Source organism: Tamandua tetradactyla, chromosome 2, assembly GCF_023851605.1.
Source record: "Tamandua tetradactyla isolate mTamTet1 chromosome 2, mTamTet1.pri, whole genome shotgun sequence".
In the NCBI taxonomy this organism is placed as follows: domain Eukaryota; kingdom Metazoa; phylum Chordata; class Mammalia; order Pilosa; family Myrmecophagidae; genus Tamandua; species Tamandua tetradactyla.
This window is the reverse complement of record NC_135328.1, coordinates 180,878,438-180,901,136: the sequence shown is the minus strand read 5'-3', so window position 1 is coordinate 180,901,136 and position 22,699 is coordinate 180,878,438. Positions and strand designations below refer to the sequence as shown.

General features: G+C 40.9%; 1 protein-coding gene across 1 annotated transcript in view; it reads left to right on the top strand.

The window, feature by feature from the left end:
- Nucleotides 1-22,699, top strand: part of CFAP57 (cilia and flagella associated protein 57) — a 112,082-nt gene that overhangs the window by 62,194 nt on the left and 27,189 nt on the right. The window contains exons 10-17 of the mRNA XM_077149997.1: nt 615-827; nt 2,252-2,425; nt 4,956-5,117; nt 10,467-10,622; nt 11,760-11,853; nt 13,125-13,315; nt 17,514-17,687; nt 21,185-21,343. Coding sequence (XP_077006112.1) covers nt 615-827; nt 2,252-2,425; nt 4,956-5,117; nt 10,467-10,622; nt 11,760-11,853; nt 13,125-13,315; nt 17,514-17,687; nt 21,185-21,343 — 1,323 coding nt within the window. The remainder of the gene's footprint in view (nt 1-614; nt 828-2,251; nt 2,426-4,955; nt 5,118-10,466; nt 10,623-11,759; nt 11,854-13,124; nt 13,316-17,513; nt 17,688-21,184; nt 21,344-22,699) is intronic.

Sequence of the window (22,699 nt, the reverse complement as noted above, 5' to 3'; positions counted from 1 at the left end):
CTTGGCCACCTGCCCAGAGTAGAGTGCACAGGAGCATAGTTGCTGGAGCTGGGAAGATAAATGGATGAGTCATGGCTCAAAAACCACAGACTGTTCTTACGGACATTGAGTAGATTTTCTTGAATAAATGTTTCTCTACTTACTGTATGCTCTCTGGACAATTTCCAGAGACTTTAAATGATTGCTTTTATAATTTTTACTAGTTAACTTAACTTTCTTAGGGAGAAGATCAGCCAAGCTGCTAATTCTGCCATTCCAGAAATCCTCTCTCTGTGAACTTTTTCTTCTTTCTTTTCTTGCAACTTTCCTGTGTATGTATAATTCCTTCAAAATAAAAAAGGTTAAAAACATAGCAGTAAGTGATTGGTCATAGCATTACAGAAACTGTTATAATTCAATCTTTATGTTCATAAAGTGAGCAAGAAATGGGAGGGTTTCATCTTTAGTATTTTGCAAGCAACTTTGAAAATAATGTAGACCCTTGAGAAACTATGTTTTGTGCTTATTGAAGGGCATGTTTCAGGGAAGAATATTCTGCATCAGTCTAGTTGAGCACCCTATACCATATTGCTATTTGTGTGTGTGCTCTAACTGTGTGACTTCAAACCCTGCAGATTCGTTCAGTTGTGTGGAATGCAGATGACAGCAAGTTGATTTCTTGTGGCACAGATGGTGCTGTATATGAATGGAATCTGTCCTCAGGAAAGAGAGAGACAGAATGTGTGCTCAAGTCCTGCAGCTACAACTGTGTTACCATCTCCCCTGATGGAAAAGTTATCTTTGCTGTTGGATCAGACCAGACCCTTAAGGAAATTGCAGATTCCTCAGTAAGTGTGCCCTTGCCCCCACCTCTGTACTGTTACACTGATCGTGCAGAATACAGCCTTCCATGCTTACAGCAGATGTGCATGGATAGAAGGCCAGTGAGAACAGGGTCCCTTTCTCATGGGATAACACCTGGTCCTCATTCCTTTAGCTTCTACTCAGTTATTGTCAGTTCCTGAATTTCCTGACCAGTGGCCCAACCTGACTGGGTTGAACTGTGGGGCCTTTTTCCATTTCTGTGTTGCTTCCTGCCTGCAACTTCTTTTCCACTCTCCAGGCATCAAGGTTAGCAGTATCTCTAAACTGCATTCTTCACCCCTTGATCTGCACTTACTTCCCTGGGGTAAGAACAGAATTATAGTTAACTGTTATCACCTATCCTTGCCACTACATTCTTTTGAAATCCCAAAACTTTGAAACTTTAGAATTGTCATGTGTGGCTCCAAGTAGGTGAAAGAGGAGAAAAGAACTCAGTAAGGGTACGTCATACAAATGTGGCTTGTGTTTTTCTCCAGGAATCCAGTGACAGCTGATCTTCACTATCTTTTCTGGCTTTTCTTAAGTGCTTGTCACTCTCATGATATAGGTGCCTGGAAAAGTACAGAGCTTCCAAAGCAATGAACTGATCTGAAGCTGGTTTCCCCAAGGATGGAACACAGCTTAAAGTAGGGGGTTTCTCCCCTATGCTCCTAAGTAGCCTGGTTCTTGTGCTCTGGGAGCTTTTATACTGCTGCAAGCTCCTTTAGGGCAAGACAGTGTTTTACACCTCTTGGTATCCTTAGTTACTAGCACAATGCATGGGCCAGAGTAAACATTCAATAAATGTTTGATGCATGGGTAGATGAATAGATGGATAATGAGTTGCTCACTAGAATAGTCTTGTTTATATAATGGACATTAATAAACACTGAATAAATTTATGAACACCATATTCTTAATTCATGATACTAGCATAGCAGTCAAGAGAAGAGAGTCTGGAGGTCTGGAGCCTTACAGCCACTTACTAGCTGTTGTGAGTTTGGACAGGTTACTTAACATCTCTGCCTTTCTGTTTTGTCATCTTTAAAAGGGGGATAAGAGTTACTACCACAATGAACTTTTTGTGAAAATTGAATCAGTTAACAGTGTGTAAAAAGCACACATCAGTGCTTGGCACATAGTAAGTGCTATATAAAGGTTTGCTATTATTAGTATTATTCCTAACTCCTAGAACTGGCTATTCATCAGTCAGGCAACCAAGAAATATTTAGTTTGTGCCTTCTATCTGCCTTCCAGGCACTATGCCAGATGCTATAAAGAACATTAAAAAAAAAATTTTAATACAGACCTTACCCTAAGATTTTTTACTGTTAGAGAGAGGAAGAGGATGACATGGGGACATTGCAACGCAGCCCAACCACCAACACTGAATAGCGCTGTATTCCAGGTCCTTCGAGAAATGTCAGCCTTTGACGTCATCTACACAGCCATTGCCATCTCGCACTCGGGGAGGATGATGTTTGTGGGCACCTCAGTGGGAACCATTCGTGCAATGAAGTACCCTCTACCTGTGCAGAAAGAATTCAATGAGTACCAGGCCCATGCTGGTCCTGTCACTAAGGTGAGAGGGCCCCCTCTCAGGGGCACAGTCCCAGAACCAGCTCTAGATAGAGCCATTTGATCCTGCTGTTCACATACATTCTTCACCTCTTCAGCCTTCCAACATCCGTTCTCCTTCCTCATTCCTTCTCTCTCCTTATTTATTCATTCCACCAGCCCTCCAGTAAACATGTATTGGCTATGAAGATCCTTTGCTTAAGCCATTTCTAAGAATCTATGCAAGGAAATAATCAGAGATGCACCTAAATATTTATGTACAAGACTGCTTATTATATTATTATGCATAATAATGGCTCATCTGGTAGATTTCGGCACCCCTCCCGATCACCTGTACCTGGCCAGTGCATCCATCCCCCAGCTGCTCTGGGTGTGGGCTGCGAATGGCTCACAGTTCTTCTTCAGAGAATTTCCCTGGGATAAAGAGAGTTACGGTCCACAAGATGAGACCCTGCTCCTCCCTGGGGTACAAAAGGCCACTCCCGGGGATAATAACATGGGCACACATTTGTAAATTGTCCTTCCATTCCGCCTTCTAAAAAAGTAGTTTCTATGTTTACGTGGAACTCCTGAAGAACAGACACTGAAAAATGTATATATTCTCTCCCCTCCTCTTATCTTACTCAAGATTAAATGACACCTACACCACAGGTTTTTAATTATGTCCCAAACTCTATATTGGCTTACCTACACATGCTATCCTTATTGAGAATGGGTTTTACATTATAAAGTGAGACATGCCTGTATTGAGCCTGGACCTGGGTTTTATTATAAAAGCTATATGTTTATTTTAGAAATAAAACATCATTTATAACAGCATCATCATAAGATTTTGGCGTATCTTCTTCCACTCTTTTATATATGTTGCATGTGTTTTACATAAAATTGAGATCATATGGCATGTATTTTTTTTGTGACCTGTTTTTTTTTTTACTTAACACTATTGCAAGAATTTTTCCATATAATTATTTCTCAACAGCATGATTTTAGTAGCTGCATAAATATCCTAACATATGATGGACCATAATTTATTTTACACTTCTCTTTAAGTTAGACATTTAGATTATCTTGTGAACTAGTGAAAATTCTAGGCTACAAATGTATATGTACATCTCTGATAATTTTCTAAGGCTAAAATCCCAGAGAGAGAGAATTTCTGTCATGTATTGCTGATTGAGGAAGACGTTTTTCATAGCTGACTCTTGTTTTGACTTTTTATTTTGAAATTATAGACTCACAGAAAATTGCAAAGGAAGCACAGAGGACCTGAGTACACTGTACCCAATTTCCCCTGATGATTGTATGTTATGTCTACCCCAGAATCTGTACTTGATTGTCATAGCAACTTTATTTGTCAAAAAAAAAAAAAAATAGCCAAAGACTGAAAACAAAAGTGTCCTACAATAGGTGAATGATCAAACAAACTGTAGTTTAACTGAGGCGCAGTATCAAAACCATTTTTGGAATATGACATTGGTGCCATGTGTGTGTATAGCTCTGCATCGTTTTATCACATCTGTAGGTTCATGTAACCACCAAAGCAATCAAGATACAGAACTATTCTACCACAACAGAGCTCGCCCTCGGGCTACCCCTCTATAGTCAGACCCACATTATCTCTAACCCCTGACAACTACTAATTTAGCCTCCCTTTCTATAATTCGGTCATTTTGAGAATTTTATATAATTGGAATCATATAGTATGTGATCCTTTGAGATTGGGTATTTTCATATAACTCCCTTGAGATCATCCAAGTTGTTTCATTTGTCAGTAGTTCATTATTTTTGTTGTTAAGTGGTATGATATGGATATACTACAGTTTGTTTAATCATTCAACTATTGTAGGACCTTTATGTCTTCAGCCTTTGGCTATTACAAATAAAGTTGCTATGAACAATCAAGAACAGGTTTTGGGTTAGACGTAAGTTTTCCTTTCTTTGGGATAAATGCCAAGGAGGTGATTGCTGGATCATATGGTAAGTGTATGTTTAGTTTTTTTATGAAACCACCAAGCTGTTCTCCAGAGTGACTGTACCATTCTCAAGGTAGGAGTTCCCGTTTCTCTGCATCTTTGCCAGCATTTAGTATTGTCATTATTTTGTGTTTTAGCTGTTGTAATAAGTATATAGTAATATCTCATCTATCTTAATTTACATTTCCCTAGTAGCTGATGATGTTGAACATCTTTTCATGTGATTATTTGCCATTCATATATCCTCTTTGGTGAAATGTTTTTTTGTGTCTCGTGCCTGTTTCTGATTGGATTATTTGGGGTCTTTTTTACTGCTGAGTTTTGAAAGTTCTTTATATATTCCAAGTCCACAGAGAATGTGGACTTTATTCCACATTATTTCCTTTATTCATCATCAGAAGCCCACTAGGGTTCCTGTCTCCTTGTTACCCAGGATTGAGCCCTTCTCTCAGTGAGGCTTTGCACAGGGTGCCGTGAAAGGAGGTCTTGCACAATAGCCAGTTCAGTTCAGGTAATGTATGGCCCCAGAAAGCTTCCTCTCCCTGATCTCTTTCTCCTTAGATATTGCTCACCTTTGATGACCAATACCTGCTGACCGCTGCTGACGATGGCTGCCTGTTCACCTGGAAGGTCTTTGATAAGGAGGGGCGGGGGATCAAGCGAGAGAGGGAAGTGGGCTTTGCCGAAGAGGTGCTTGTTACTAAAACAGACATGGAAGAGAAGGTAAGAATCAGATCTAAAATGAGAAACATGGAAATTCCTTATTGAATGGCATCCAGACTCCACTGACCACGCAGCATTTGAAGCCCTCTATGGCCTGGCTGCACCAGTGCCCAGAGCAGTCTCCCACGGTTCCCAGCTCATGCTCTGTCCATACCACCATGCTGTCCTCCTCACTCCTCACCTCTCATTCTGCCACATGATCTTATTGTCATATTGTACTCTAGTTTTATTGTATAATCCAACTTTCTACTTCCTACTCTTTGAGGATAAGAACCATGACATACGATTTTCATGTATGACCAACAGTTTATAGCACATGGTAGGTACATGGAAGATAATTGATAAATAGTTATAAAACTGAACTGACAAATGGAATATCCCAGTTGTATCTATAAAATTTAATAACTGTGAGTCTATTAAAAATATAATAACTTTTTTCTTTATAAAAATATTTAGTAACTTTTTTCATTATAGAAAAGAGGTATTTAGAAAATATTCCTGAAAGCTCTTACCCACACCTCTTGATGCTGCTGCTGATAATAATAATAATAATAATAGAATTCTAATAGTCAATATTTTTTAGGTTTGCCATGAATCAGGTGCTCTGGTAATTTTTAAAATATGTTCATATATAAATCTAACAGCATCTCTGTGAAGAAGATACTATTATTTTCCCCAAGTTTCAAGAAACTTGGGTTCAGAGAAGTTGAATGACTTGACCAAAGACACTGAGCTACTAGGCAGTAGGGCCAGAGTGCTAAACCAGGTTTAATCTAGAGCCCACTCTCTTAATCTCTATACCAAGGAGCCTTCCTTCCTGTTCATGCAGTAAACATTCAGCAAAAATGTATTTTGCAAATAAAGTTTCAGTGGCTGAGAGATTTCAAATAGAGTTGAGAGGTTATCCTGGAGGCTATTCTTCTGCACTATACAGATGTCCCTTTTAAGTTTATGGTATATTGGAGTGGCTAGAGGGAAGTACCTAAAACCTTTGAGCTGTGTTCCAATAGCCTAGATTCTTGAAGACAACTGTGTAAAGATATAACATTTACAATGTGAGTGTGTGATTGTGAGAACCTTGTGTCTAATGCTCCTTATATCCAGGGTATGGACAGATGAGTAAAAAATATGGATATAAATAAATAAATAAATAAATAATAAGGGGCACAAAGGGTAAAATAAATTGGGCAGATGGAAACACTGGTGGTCAATGAGAGGAAGGAGTGAGGGGTATAGTATGTATGGGTTTTTTCTTTTTTTTCTTTCTTTCTTTTGCTGGAGTGATACAAATGTTCAAAAAATGATCATGGTGACGAATATACAACTATATGATGATATTGCGAACCACTGACTGTACACCGTATGTGGAATGTTTTTATATCAAGAATACATGTTTGTATGTTAAGTTTTTACATAAAAATATTAAAACTAAACCAAAAAAAGTGTAGGGTGCACGGACCATGCACCCAAAAAAAAAAATGTGTTTTGCAGAAATTTGAATGCATAGTTCTGGGCTATGCTCCATAAGGGAGAAGCTAAATGAATGGTAAATTCAAGAGGCTTACCAAGGATTGCAAAGCTATACATCTGTTGTTGTTTATCCAGAATCCCACCAGCACTTAACTGGACACCTACCATTTGCTAGGCATTAGGGTTGCATGTGTGAGCAGCCAGGCAAAACCCTGTCATCAGGAAGCTCACAATTAAATGGGGCATAGAGACAAATAAAACCATGAGAATAGCAACACAAAAATTGCCGATATAGCAGATGATAGCCCCTGGCATTTCCTGGAGATCCTTCTAGAAATCCCTTGAAGTTTCTGCAGAAAGTTGAAGGGTAAAAGAGGATGAGGGAAGGCCTGTGCGAGTAGGGATTTGGCCTACTCCCATCAGGCAAATATGTCCCCTCTTCCTCTCTTTTTCCTTCCCTCTTCTTCCCAGATGTTGGGGGAAGAGACCAAACAGTTGACACAGGCTGAAGTAAAGGTCCAAAGTGCCTGGGCTGACTCCTGACATTAGCCCCCAGGTAGGCCTGACAGTTAACTGCTGCCACACTGGAAATGGCTAGTGTATGGAATACTTCTTGAAACTCCCTCCTCTCTCTGCTCCTTGAGACCATGGTCTTATGCCCCAGAAACTTCTCTGACTGTTCCTCTCCTGTTCTCTCCCTGGCTTTTCTTCCTCTACCTGTCCCTCAAATGTCAGGTTCCCCAGAACTCCCAGCTTTCTTTTGTTCTTTATACTCTTTGATATTTTATGTAACTATATCTCAGCCCATGACTTACACATTCATTCATTCATTCATTCATTCAGCCAACTAGTATTTACAGAGGATCAGCTATGTGCCAGACATTATTCTAAGGTCTGGGATTAGAGAATAAAAGGCATAGACAGTATACACTAATGCAAGATGTTAGTAACAAGAGAAACTGTGGAGTAGGACAGTAAGGGAACTATATGGGAACTCTCTTTACTTTCTACATAGCATTTCTGCAAACCTAAAAATGCTCAGAAACATAAAGCCTATTAACAACAACAACACCCACCACAAATGCATAGATGATCCTTTAGCTTGTAGACTGGGAGGGAGGATTAGTAAAATAAAAATTGGAATTAAGTGTGTGATAGGTGTTATGAAAGAATGATGCTGAAAAAGGGACCCTGACCCAGGCCAGAGGAAGTGAGCATTGAACAGAGCCTTCTGGAAGAAGTACAAAAAGCCTTTCCAATCAGTGTGTGCAGAGGGATAAGAAAGCAGCATTCCAAGGAAAATGATCCTATTTTAGGTGTGGCTGGAGAATAGAGAGTATGCAGGAGAGAAGCGTTAAACTGGAGAGTGAGACAGAGAGAGATCATGAAGGCCCTTTATAGCATGTTTGAGACTTTGGATACTTTTCATAAAGACCTACTGATAGATTTAAGTTAGGGAATGACTTGATCAGATTTGTCCCTTGGAGAGATGATTCAGCTGTAATACGGAGAATGAATTGAGGAGGGCCTAATGAGTAAGTGGCTGTTCTAGTTTGCTAGCTGCCAGAGTGTAGTATACCAGAAACAGAACAGCTTTTAAAAAGGGGAATTTAATAAATTGCTAGTTTACAGTTCTAAGGCCGAGAAAATGCCCCAATTAAGGCAAGTCTATAGAAATGTCCAATCTAAGGCATCCAGGGAAAGATACCTTGATTCAAGAAGGCTGATGAAGTTCAGGGTTTCTCTCTCAAGTGGAAAGGCACATGGCGAACACAGTCAGGGTTTCTCTCTCATCTGGAACAGCACATGGCGAACACAGCATCATCTGCTAGCTTTCACTCCTGGCTTCCTATTTCATGAAGCTCCCTGAGAGCCATTTTCCTTCTTCATCTCCAGAGGTCGCTGGCTGTTGGACTCTCTGCTTCTCATGGCTATGTCATTCTCTGCTCTCTGAGAAATTTCTCTGCTTTCTCTCTTGTCATTCTCTTTTATAAGATTCCAGTAAATGAATCAAGACCTACCCGAATTGGGTGGAGACACATCTCCACCTAATCCAGTTTAACAACCACTCTTCATTGAGTCACATCTCTAAGGAGATGATCTAATTACAGTTTCAAAAATATAGTGCTGAATAGGGATTAGAAGAAACGGCTGCATTTACAAAATGGAATTATGATTAAAACATGGCTTTTCTAGGGTACATACATCCTTTCAAACCAGCACACTACCTCAAATGTAACATGTTAAAAACTGGTCACTCCTTTGATAAATGTATTCCACTAGTCCGAGGCAGACCTCAGCTCATTTATTTATTTTATAAATATTTATTTAGTGCTGACCATCTTCCTGGTCCTATCCTAGGCTCTGAGGATAAAGCATAAAGCAAGGCAGGCAAAGTCCATTCTTCAGGGAAAGGACAGTCTAGCCAGAGAGACCATCTTTATCCATGATTCTCAGGCCTTCTCCCCACACCTGAACTGTTCATCCCAACTCTAAAATATGTCTTGAATTTTTTCATTCCTCTCTGTTCCTTCCATCCACCTCAGTTCAAACCTTTACCATCTCTTCAGCTGTTGCACCTCCACCCCCCACCCCAGTACTCACCCTTCCTGCAGTCTGTCTCCGTTCCAGTCTGTGCTGCACACTGCCACTGCCAAAGTCAGCTGAACCATGTTACATGAGGATCTTTGGAGGCTGTCTAGAATAAATCCAAATTGTCTATCATGGCCTACTGGGACCTTGATGGTCTGACCCAGCCTCCCCTTCAGCCAGCTACATGATGCCTGGGCTAGGCTATAGCCCCACCCTCTGACTTTGCACATGCAATTTGAATGCATCCCTTCTCTCAGCACTTCCAATGTGCCAAGCCCATGCTAACCACCAGGAATGCAGAAATAATAATAACTTGACCCTTGTTTCTGTATTCACATTACAGTAGGGGAGATAGAACAGAAAAGATGTGATAGGGATGCACAGGGTATAATCATAGGTGAGCTAAAAGAAGACAGCTTGTGTTCCAACCCTCTCTGTCACCAACATTGCATTTTTAGGAAATGAAGAGTATGTTTATTACAATATTTTAGAAAACATTGTCTGGCATCAATGAGTAGAATGGGTTGGAGGGAAAAAAAGGTACTAAAGATGAGAATCAGCTAGTCTGGAAGCAGCTAGGACCTAAATTAAAGTAATGAGGGTGGCAACAGGACAGGCATGAAAAACATCGAGAAGGACCAATTGACAGTACCAAGGACTGCCCAACTTTGGCAGCTGGTCATAATTTGTAATTATGTGTTTATTCAGCTTCTCCAGTAGACTGGAGGTTCCACTAGGCAGGAATCATTATTCAACAAATATTTTAGAGTGCTTACTATGTGTTGTACACTGTTCTAGGCATGAATAAAGCCAACAAAGCTCCCTTCTTGGAGCTTTGGTTCTAATGTGAAAAAAAGACAAAAGGCAATAAATAATAAATAAAATATATAGTATATGAGGATCAAAGATCCAAAGAAATATTAAAAAGTAGAGCCCAGTAGGTAAAGGGTGTTGGGGGTGGGAAGGGAAGGTAGCAGGATTAAAGTAGGCCTCGTGGAGAAGGTAACTTGGGCAGATTTGAAGGAGTCAAGGAAATATTAGCACAATGCCTGGCACACAGGAGAGCTCACTGAATAATTATTGTGAAGGGAGAAAAGGAAGCTCGTATGTCTTCTAGTTTGTAGCTTATGTGACTTGGAGGGGAAAAAATGACAAGTTCTAGTTGAGACATACTGAGTTTGCAGCTATGCAAGAGCTGCAGATCTCAGAGAAGTCAAGGCTCCAGGCTTACTTAGATGGATTCACCCCGACTGTGGATGTTCTTGATTCTGTGTCCTTCTCCCAAAGGCTCAGGTCATGTTGGAGCTGAAGACTCGGGTAGAAGAATTAAAAATGGAGAACGAGTATCAGCTTCGACTGAAGGATATGAACTATTCTGAGAAGATTAAGGAGCTAACGGACAAGTTCATCCAAGAAATGGAGTCCTTGAAAACGAAAAACCAGGTCTGTTGAGAGACTGAACCAACAAACCACAAATAGCAAGAAAGTCCCACTTTGCCTCAAGATAGGAGTAACAAATGTAATATTCTATAATCCAACAATAAGATATATGTTAATGTGTGATTTTAAAGCAGAGATAACATAAAAAATGCTTGCAACAAAGTGCTAAATGGCAAAAAAGGAAGAACATAAAGCTCTCTATAGTATATGGTATTAATTAAGTAAAATGAATATACATAGAACAATTTTTAAGAAAATAGCTGACAGTGAAATGATCTCTAAAGCTGGGCTTATGGGTAATTTAAATTTTATTCTATGCTTTTCTGTAATTTCCAAATTATCTACAATGACAATATATTACCTTTATGATCAGAAAAAATTTATTTAGAAAGAAAATGAAAAAGATATCAAGAAAAACAAAGTATAAAGAAGGAAATGCATCAGAAAAAAAAAAAGAAAAGAAAATTGATGTCTGGATTTTCAGGAGGCTAAACAAAATTAGTCTAAACGTTCTCCATATTTTTAGATTCTGTCCAGGACTCTTCCAGAATCTTTTACTTTGTTCTATACAAATCTCTTCGGCATCTCATCTAAAACCCCAATTTTTCGCTCAAGAGATAGTTGTTCCTTTATATTATTTACATGGGTCAGAGAATTTGGGTGAAAACACCTTGGCTATTAATTTCATTTAGATAGTACCATCTGTACTTTGAAAAAGTTTTCCTGCTCAGTTAAAAAAAACCACTTTGTTAAAAGCTTACACATTAACACACCCAAGGATTTAGTTCACAGCTATGTGTAGGCAACAGAAGATTCAAAATAACTCTACTTTTTTTTTTTCAAATCTCTACTTTTTCATCCAAAAATTCTTTTGCTACATGTTAAAAAAACTGAACTCATTATTGGCAAAACCCATTTAGTAGAAAGGATATAAATAGGAAAAGTGTAGGACTTTCAGAACAGAATCCAATGGAAATTAAACATGATGGTTGTTGTTTCATAGAGCAAATGCTTGGTACTAAAATAAAGCTTGAGAAATGTCTGCGAGTAAAAAAAGATGTTACTTGTAAAATTAGTTTTTGCCCTAGGAGTGCTATCAGTAGATGTTTAGAAATGAGAACATCTGACTGTGTGTTTTAGGTTTTAAGAACAGAAAAAGAAAAGCAGGATGTAATGCATCAGGAACACCTAGATAATCTCCTAGACAAACAAAGCCGAGAGCTGCAAGACCTGGGTAAGTGCAAGTAAGGCCCATGGTGGCAGAGGGCAATTAGTTAGCACTGGAAGATGTAGGTTAAAGGCAAAAGTCTGAGGGTCCCACAAACACAGCAGAAATTCCAGGTAATAAGGCTTTGTCTGTAAATAGGCTAGATTTAGTCCCTAAAACTCACAATAGTTTTTACTCCTATAAATTTACTTATTCATAAAACACTTATTAAATGCCCTGTGCATACCAGGCACTGCACCAGGTGCTACTGGTACAATATATGTCCCTGACCTGGGTGCTTATGCTTGAGTGGGTGGAGAGATAATGAATAATTATTATGCAACCTGCCTAAGATTCACAGTATACAGTAGGTGCTCCAGTATACACTAGGATAAACAGCAGACACAGGGAGTAGAGATACAAAACTTGTGCAGGGTGAGAAGAAGCCAGCGTGCCAGAGAGAAAAGTGCCACAGTGAGTGTCTATGGACTTTAGGAGGGGGCCATCTAGTGTGATCAGAGGCCCCACTGGCAGGGGAATTTCAGAGAGTAAAACATTTCAGCAAAAAGGAAGGCAATTCTGAGAGAATCAGGGAAAGGAAAAAGCAATAAGTAAGAGTGACTGATTGTGGTCTGAGAAGCAATGGGTCACCCCCAAAAGATCTTCATCATGACAAGATGGAGGGCAGGGCTCACCTGGAAGGTGGAACTCAGTAGGGTGAGACAGGATACTTGTTCAGACCTTCAGGGTGACTGAGATTTGTGGAAGATGATCACAGGAAACCAAATAGAAGAAAAAAAGGTGAGCTCAATGGGTAAACCCTCCAACAGACAAAAGGCAAAAGACTGTCCTGATTACAAATTACAGACTTGTTCCCAAGAACATAATTCAGGAGCAAAAGAGATACAGAAAAGTACAGGTTTGGAGACTGATAGGCTGCCTTGTGTCCAGACTCACCATTTACTTGCTGGGTACCCTAGGCAGTCACCTAATCTAACCAAGACTCAATTTATTCCTCTGTAAAATGGGGGTACTAATATCCTATTTTACATACTCAGTCCATTCTTCTTGGCCCTGAACTTCCAAACTTCCCTCTGTACTTTCTTAGAAATGTTTCTACCTAGAAGGAAAAGGGAGGGAATTTTGACAAGATGATGGAGGCGGGGACAGGTGGGAGAAATGGACAGGCATTTGAAACTTGACTCTCTGGAAGGGAGTAGGAAAGCACTAAAGCCTCTGGATGTCCCTACGGTTGGTGCTGCTCTCCCACCTTCAGTGCCCTCCCTGCTTCTTCCCAGAATGTTGCAATAACCAAAAGCTACTTCTGGAATATGAGAAGTACCAGGAGTTGCAGCTCAAGTCCCAGAGGATGCAGGAAGAATATGAAAAACAGCTTCGGGATAATGATGAGACCAAGAGTCAAGCCCTGGAAGAGCTAACTGAATTTTATGAGGCTAAACTTCAGGAGAAAACCACCCTTTTGGAAGAGGTACTCCCAGGAGGCCAAGCTGGCCTCCCTGTCATGGCCCCACCCTAAAACCAGTCTGCAAACCACCCGAAGAGCTTGTGGGAAACATCCCTTACTCTGCCTTTCCATGTACTCCCTCCTTTCAATATGTGTTTCTTTCTACCTTGTCTTATTCTCAGTTTATATATATATATTTTACTATATACCAGGGGACTCACTGAGCTGAGGGTGCTCAGTTTTTGAGAATAAAATTCTTCGGATAGAGCCAGTTCATACCTATTGTTCTATCCTAACTGTACCTTCAGGCCTTAAGAACATGGAAAACCTTTCTAGAAGGAGGAGTCTGAGGAACAAGGGTCATGAACAATGGGGAAGGTGGTTACCTGAAACCCTCTAATAACTTCCTATATCTTACAAGATGAAATCATTTGTTCACTGATTTAACAAACATGGAGAGTATCCCAATGGGATACTTACCAGTCTGAGCACTGGTGGTAAAAGAGAAATAAACTGTGGAGCCTGGTTCTCACTACCCTGGGTGAGGGAGGTGGTCACCTAGTTCAGTTATCATAGAGGCAGGCCCAAGATAGTAGGAGAATGCAGATGAAGGCCTGCAGAAAGAAATGAGATCTGAGAGGAACATGAGTTGGAGTTAATTAGAAGATGAGGAAATGAGTGGGGAGGTGTTTGCAGGCAGAGCAGTCCCAAGAACATAACCCAGCATGCCTAAGCAGTTAGGCACTATGAGGGAAATACTCAGAGAGGCCTCTTGACTTCCTTTTCTGCATGAAATTGTGGCAAGCTGGAGTACTGAGAGCAAGGGGGCAGGAGAGAGATGAAAGTGTGGAGTCAATTTTGAAGGGACTGAGGAAGGGGAGTGGCCAAAGGCAAAAGGGGACTGGTGTGGTGAGGGCCCTGCCAAAGTTTGAGTGCAGGAATTCTGGTGGCAGTACGCCACAGGCTGTGTGCATTTCTGTGGCAGTATTCAACTCTCAGATCTGGGTAGGGAAGGCAAATGCAGCCTCGTCCATAGCTGGAGTTTTATGGAGTAGATGCCACAGGAGGCTAAAGGTGGGCTGGTAACCAGCCAGAGACAGGTCAGTAGTGAACCAAGAACCTGGAAGACACTGCAGGAATCAAAAGGCCAGGACATGGTGAGGTCAAAAGCTGGAGTAGCTTCCTAGTTTCATAGGGCTGCCGTAATAAAGTAACATAAATTGGGTGGCATAAGACAACAGAAATAGATTGTCTCACAGTTCTGAAGGCTAGGAATCTGAAATCAAAATGTCAGCAGGGCAGTAGTTCCCTCTGACCTCCATGAAGAAGCAGTAGGTCCATGTGTCTCTCCTGGCTTTTGACAGGGCCTTACTGGTAATCTATGGCTTTCTCTGCCTCAGCCATCACATGGTGGTCTCCTCTCGATCTCTCTGTGTCTTGTTATCCCCTTCTTATAAAGACGTCAGTCATATTGAATTAAGTTCTACCCTAATCCAGTTTGGTATCATCTTAACTGATAACATCTTCAAAGATCATCTTTCCAATTAGACTTACGTTAACAAGACTAGAGGTTAGGACTTGAACATATCTTTTGGGGGGACGTAATTCAACCCATGGCAGATGGCATACCTGGGTCCAACAGAGATGGGCTGTGCTCAGAGAGCAGGTGTCTGAATTTTAAGATTTCAGAAGTAGTACTGTTCCAGGGGATGGCCCTGAGAGTGGATGGGCTAAAGTGGAGTCAAGATAAAAGTCAAAGCACCGGGAGACATTTTCAGATTCCCCTATAATCACTCAGGTTAATGCAATGAAGACATGAATTGGGATCCAGAAGTCTTCAGGTGGCCTGGGAAGGTGATCCTGCCATCAGAATAATTGAGCATGGTGCAGAGTGGCAGATGGAGGTCTCACAGATAGCACAAGCCTCAGAAGTTATACCCTGACATAATGGCAGTAGGGAGTTAAGAGGATCCAATCCCCCCATGAACCCCACACAGTTCCATGGCATGAGGAATGATTCCTTCTTAGTACAGCATACACCAGCCTCCCTAACTTAGCCCATTTCCTGCAATCCATGTTCTGCACCTATAGATCTAGCAATGTGAAGCTATTATTAGTTTCCCACACATCTCGGTGCCTCTGCTCATGATAATCTCTCTTCCAAGGACGACTCCTTTTTTGGGTCACTTGTACTCATTCTTAAGGATTCAGAGCAAGGGCCAGCTACTGGGGAATCATTCCCAATCCATCTCCTACATTTCCTCCTCCTCACAGGGCTAAGCATCCTTCCTTTGTGCTCTCAGGACTCTCATGTCCCCTTCTCCCAAATTGCTTATACTTTGATATCATGTTCTTACTTCTCATATTCCCACCAGGAAGCTCTCCCTTCAGGAATAATGAATCTATCCAGAAGGGAAAGAGACTAGTCTTCTTCATAGGACCTCCCACAGTGATTATAATACATTTCTTCTTTTGAGTCAATTAGTAATTTGTAATAAGGTTTAAACATTCCTAGGGAGCTTCCATTCAATGTGCCATCTTGCTAACCTGACTGGGCTCAGGTTATTTCTCAGCAACACCTACAAGACCAGGAGAAGAAGTTTGCTTGCTCCTCTGTACTGCAGACAGAGCTGACCATGCCAGGCTTCTGTCTGGCAAGGATCTGGTGACATAAGATAGGAAAAGAGAGGGGCCTTTCTTGGGAGATGGGGGGGTGGAACTGTTGAACCCAGTTTTAAAACCATCTTGTTTCTTTTAACCACCCTACCCCACCCCACCAACTATCCCCCAAGCCCAACCCCACACAAAAAAACTCAGTACAGAATGGCACATGCAGCCTGGGAGAATCACTGGGTTAGTATGCAAGGAAAGTGATTGATTCTGTCATAATTTGAAATGTCTACCCCTTGGTGGCAGTCAGCAAAAGGGAGTAATGCCTTAGTCACTTCCCAAACTCCAAAAGGTATAGTTTGTCTTTCAAGCCTTTCGGTTCTAGACTGTTACTCCTTTGGCACCAATCATATCCCAGATTCTGTGCTGAGCATTCACCATGGTGAACAGAGGTGTAATCCCTGCCATCAAGAAATGTGCATTCTAGTGAAGGAATCTGTCAAACAAGCAATTACAATGTGACATGTAGTAATAGGGAACATGTAGTAGCTAAGAACTGAAAGAAGATAGGAGACAGCCATGGAAAGAGAGGTGAAAACAAAGTGAACAGTGTGTACCCAGGCCCAGCAGAACATGCTCATTTGGGGAACTGAATTAGTTGGCTGTGGCAAGAGCCTGGGATGGGAATGATGGCTGAGGATAGAGCCAGAGCTATCTCATGCAGAGTCTGGTAGACCTGGTCAAGAGTCTGAACTTTACTGAGGACAAGGGTGAGTCACAGAGGTCTGGTAAGTTTGCCACAGGGGTCTGGTAAGTTAGGGTGAGGATGACATGATCAAGTATGTAATTTAGAAAACTCACTCTGACTGGAGAGTGGGAACAGATTGGAGGGAAGCATAACCAGAGACAGGGAGACCAGTCAAGAGGCTGAGACAACAGGAGGTGATGATGGCCTGGAGGTGATGGTGGCCTGGAGGTGATGGTGACCTGACAGTGACAGCAGCATAAAGAGAAGTGGGTGGATTTGAGAACTGTTGGGGAGATGGATAGTGCAGGGTTAATTGGATTCGGGAGAAGGAGGGTAGAATTAAAGATTCATTCATTCATTCAGATATGTATTGAGTGCCTACTGAATGCCAATGTATATTGTATTGGTGCCGGGAAGTCAATGGTGAGCATGATACATAAAATTTTTACCCTTGAGGAACTTGCATCTAGTGGGAGAGACAATCAAGTAATTTCACAAATAAGGACAAAATTATAACTGCAATAAGTTCTAAGAAGGAAAGACATGAGAAGCCTGGGTGTCAATGTGAAAAATACCAGAGACTATACAAGGTATAGAGGCACTAGTAACAGGGTGGTTGAAGGAATGGAGTCTGGGACCTAATCTGGGCAAGGAAAGACAGGAAGACAGACAGAAGGACAGCCAGGAAGAAACTGGAAGGTTAAGGAACCCATGGCTTTCACTTTCTATTTCTGTAGTAACACTTGGTCTCCCATTCCTCATAACAGACCTTCACATACTCATCTCATTCCCAGCCCTTTAAGCACAAAAGGTATCATGAGTCCCTTCTTCCCTGACCACATACACTCTCTCTTGCTGAGCCAGGCACAGGAAGATGTCAGGCAGCAGCTACGGGAGTTTGAGGAGACCAAGAAACAGATTGAAGAAGATGAAGACCGAGAAATTCAAGATATCAAAACCAAGTATGAGAAAAAGCTTCGGGATGAAAAGGAATCAAACCTGAGGCTTAAAGGAGAAACGGGAATCATGAGGAAAAAGGTACTGGACTATTCTCTGAGACCTGGAGTGGGCAGGGGTAATGTTGTAGAGAAAGTTGGGATGGGATGGACAGATAGCAGAGCCTGCTGAGAGCAGCTCCTCCCTGACTGGGCTGGCAGAACTCCCACCTGGAAGTTCTCATCTCCAACAAGCAGGTTAGGAAAGGAGTACTGGCTGGAGTGAGGGTTCTCTGTGCACCTTTAGGCAGACAGACCCTGAAGGCATCTTCTAAAAGGACAAGTATCTGGGCTTCCACTCCATCTTTCCTTTTCTCAGGATCTTGAAGTTCACTGTAACATTGATAGAAGCAATCTGAGCTCTCATTTATTGACAAGTAGGATTTAGTCAGTTTTCAGAGCTAAACCTCTGATAGAGATAGAACTAAGGTCTTCTAGAGATGGGATAAAGTCTTAGCTGGGAGGTATCATCACGTTCTTGGTGCAGAGAGCTTTGGATGGCTCCATGGGTGTGAGAAGGAATAGGGGTATAAGATGGTTAGGTTGAAAAGTGGGGGAGGAAAAAAATTAAATTTTGGGTAGTGCATTACCTAATTTAACTTGTATCTTCAGTTTACATGAATATGCTAAGTACGTGGAATCTTAAATAGTACATGAGATTTTGTTGGTTTGTGCAGGTTAGCATGATGCCACAATATATCCCAGAGTAATTTGGGCAGTGCATAAAGAAGTATTTACAAAATCCCTTTGGGGGACTGGGGAGAAAGGAAGAAATATTCAACTTCCCCATTTGGAGAATTTCTGATATTCTCACAAGCAGTGGGGTCAACCAAATCACTAGGCTGAGCCTGCGAACTTGGGATTCTCCCCTATGAAACTTGTTCCTACAAAGATAGGCTAAGCCTACCTAAAATCACCTAAGAGTCACCCCCCGCCCAGAGAACCTCTTTTATTGCTCAGATGTGGCCTCTCTCTCTAAGACAATTTGGCTAGTGAACTCACTACCCTACCCCCTACATGGGATGTGACTCCCAGGAATGTAAATCTCCCTGACAACATGGGACAGAACTAGCTCCTGGGATGAGCAGGGACCCAGCATCAAGGGACTGAGGAAGCCTCCTTGACCAAAAGGGGGAAGAGAGAAATGAGACGAAATAAAGTTTCAGTGGCTGAGAGATTTCAAACAGAGTCGAGAGGTTATCCTGGAAGTTATTCTTATGCATTATATAGATATCCCATTTTAGTTTATGGTGTATTGGAGTGGCTAGAGGGAAGTACCTGATACTGTTGATATACGTTCCAGTACCTGTGATTCTTGAAGACGATTGTATAACTGTTTGCTTTTACAATGTAACTGTGTGGTTGGGAAAACCTTGTGTCTGATGCTCCTTTTATCCAGGGTATGGACAGATGAGTAGAAAAATATGGATAAATAAACCAATAAATAATAGAGGGGATAAGGGGTAAAATAAATTGGGTAGATGGAAATACTAGTGGTCAATGAGAGGAAGTGGTAAGAGGTAAAGTATGTATGAGTTTTTTTCTATTTTCTTTTTCTGGAGTGATATAAATGTTATAAAAAATGATCATGGTGATGAATACACAACTATGTGATGATATTGTGAACCATTGCTTGTACACCATGTATAGAATGTATGTGTGTGAAGATTTGTCAATAAAAATTTTTTTTAAAAAGTGGGGCAGATGTTTTAGTTCACTGACAGCTGGAGTGAAGGAAGATTCAGTCCACAGATCCTTGCAGAATTGCCAGTTTCCCTCAAGTATTTAGCCTTGGAAAGGCCAAGTTCTTTGTAGAGAAATGTGGGGTGGGATGGACAGACAGTCCTTCCTATTAGAAATCATGTTACTGGTAAATCCAATTTAATCACTTCTTCCCTTCTTAGACGTGGCTAAAATGGCTTATCAGTCAGGGCCCAATTCTTTTTGACCTTGATTGGGCCCAGATCCTGAGCCTTGAAAGATCTGGTGTTGTCATGGAAGACATTGCTGTACCTATAAGTCCACTCGAGGAGGCATCTCTAAACCTCTTGTTGCTGAGACAGTCCATTTTCATGAGACTGGAATGGGGCTGAATCTTAGACAATATTACATCCATTTGGTCTTGGAGATTCTTGCACTATCCTAAATTCTAAGAAAAGCCATTCCTAAAGCCCTAAAATATTGAGTACCAGAATTCTTTTTTGTTTATAGAAGGTGGGAGAGTTCAGATCACAGTAGATACGTGATGGGAGCTCTTCAAAGTCACAGACAGTTGGGAAGGATGGGGCTGGGTTCAAAGGTAGTCATTGGTCAGCCTCATAACTCGCAAAACTGGGACTTTGACTGGTTTTAGGAGCATAGCATGCACAAATAGCATTGAGCCAAGACTAAGCAGAGAGTAACAAACCGCTGTTCTGTATGATAAGAAAATGTGGGTTTTGCCCCTACTTAATTCCTGGAACAACAAGAAAAACCTTTTTTAACTTGTGTACTCTAAGACACAGCCGTCATAAAGCAGAGACATGAGTGAAAGTGAAAGAGTTGCCTCATCCAGAAATTGTCAGTGTAAAGGGGGTGATTAGGCTCTTTCCAACCCTATCTTTATTTAATTTTTTATTCCATCGACCCCCACAAAATGTAGTATGGTCTCCAAAACCTCTACTTTGCGAAGTAGGGACTCTCTGCCTTTTTGCTAGTAGGGAGAAAAAAATGCTATTGCTTTATCTTACAAAGTGAGTGTCTGCCAACTACCCATTCATTATATAAGTCTAAACTTTGATAATATATGGCTATAGAGATTAAGCCTTCTATATAAAGACTTCCTGTTGAGGTGGATTCTCATATTGAAATATAGTTGCCTACAATATTTGCAAGAGATTTATGAGATTAAAAGAGGTGATGTAAGAAAGTAGACTTTTGTTGTTGTTCTACATAATGCTCCATAATTCACTTAGGGACCTAAAAATATTGTGTGAAAATGTATAAATATCACCCAAAAGGCTTTCTGCCCTTTATTTTTAAAATATAGGATAGTTATATTTGAAGTAGCCCGGGCTCTAGTTCTATAGGGCTTGGCTATTTAATATTTTTATGGAAGAAACGTTTAGTTCTGGAAAAGGTAAATGCTTTTTTTTTCCAGCCTGAGCTGTCCCTTACTCCATTTCTTCCTTTAATTTAAGTGGCCACCTGTATATATCTTCCCTGCTGTGTTAGAAAAATAGGGGCTGGATATCCCAAGAATCAGAGGCTATATAAGAATACTACAGATAGATAGCAAACATAAATATCTACCAAATGTTAACTTAAATTTTGGTCCAAACTGAACATTTGGAAATAGATTTATTGTAAGTATTTAATTAGAGCAATTTCTTAAATCTAAACTAAATGGCTTTTAGAGTCCTTTTCCTTAGTAAGCATTGTAAATGCTAATAAATCCTGTTAATTTTTTTTCACTGCATGTTATATTGAAATATAAACAAGGTAAAATGAGGGAAAAAAGATAGTCATTGGTGTTCCTTGTTCTTGCCGTTGTATGCTTAGTTCAACAGCCTGCAGAAGGAGATAGAGGAGCGAGCCAGTGACATTGAGATCCTCAAGGGAGAGCAGGTGAAGCTGCAAGGAGTCATCAGGTCCCTGGAGAAGGACATCCAGGGCCTCAAGCGGGAGATCCAGGAAAGAGATGAGACGATTCAAGACAAGGTGAAAGCTCGTGCTCTGTCCTCCCTCAACTACAGCTGGCGTGGACCCAGGCAGTGAGGATGAAGCCCAGGACAGGGAGGGTCTCTGGCTTCTCTGAATGTATTTATTTAACTTGATGGGTAGATAACAATACCAATGAGAGAAAGGGAACTCACATCTACTAAGGGCCTCTTCTGTGTGAGGCACTGGGCTAACAACTGTAAACACATCACATTTAATTTTCCCAACTACCCAAGAGGAGTATATGCATCTTGCTTTTATAGCTCAGGAGGCTGAGTTCCCAGAGGTTAAGTACCTTGCCTAATGTCACAGAATTCATAGGTGACAGACTTGAGATGAGAACCTGAGTCTGCTGACTCTGGGACCATGCCCTCCACTTCTCCAGGCATCCTAGGGTGGCACATCCCGTGGGCTGGGGCAGCCCACCAACCCCATTGCCCACCCAGCCCCCCTGGTCAGAGCAACTCCCCTGTTGTTGACCCTCTCACTGCTGGGTACCCCAGTGAGCTGCTATCAGCAGCACTCACTTTGTTTTCTCTTTATTGAAGAAGTTGTGGATTTACAGAACAATCATGCACAAAATACAGGATTCCATATAGTACCCCAACACTACCACCACCTCACATTGTTGTAACATTTATTACAGTTGATGATAGAAACCTTTTAGTAATTGCATTATTTATTAGTCTGTGGTTTTAACTTAGGTATTACTGTTTGTGTAGTATAGTTCATGAAATTTTTTAAAATTTTTATTGTTAACCATATATACAACCTAACATTTTCCCTTTTAATCATATTCAAATATATATTTCAGTGGTGTTAATTGTGTTCGCACTGTTGTGCTACCATCATCACCATCTATTACCAAAATATTTCCATCATTCCATATAGGAACTCTGTGTATTTTAAGCCTTAATTTCCCATTCCCTATCCCTACTCCACCCCCTGGTAATCTATATTCTAGATTCTGACTCTATGAGTTTGCTTATTTTAACCATTTCAAATCAAACAGCACTCATGTTTTAGGATGGCTTTCTCACAAAACACTGAACATATCCCATCTTGTGGGGTATACTATCTCCATATCCATAATTTAGTATCATTCTCTTGAATGAATCCAGGCTCTACCTTTCCTGCCTTAATTCAGGCAGAATTTTCCAGTCGTTGAAAACATGGACTTTAGTGTCAGATAACTAGATTCCAGTGCAGGCTCTTCCATTTACCGGCCACAGAACCTTGGGCAAACACTCTAAGCCTTTGTTTCCTCATTTGTAAAATGGGTATGGTTTCTAACTCAAAGGAGCCTTGCATGATTAAACAGGATAGTGCCTGGTTGTAATTTCTGCATATGAGTAT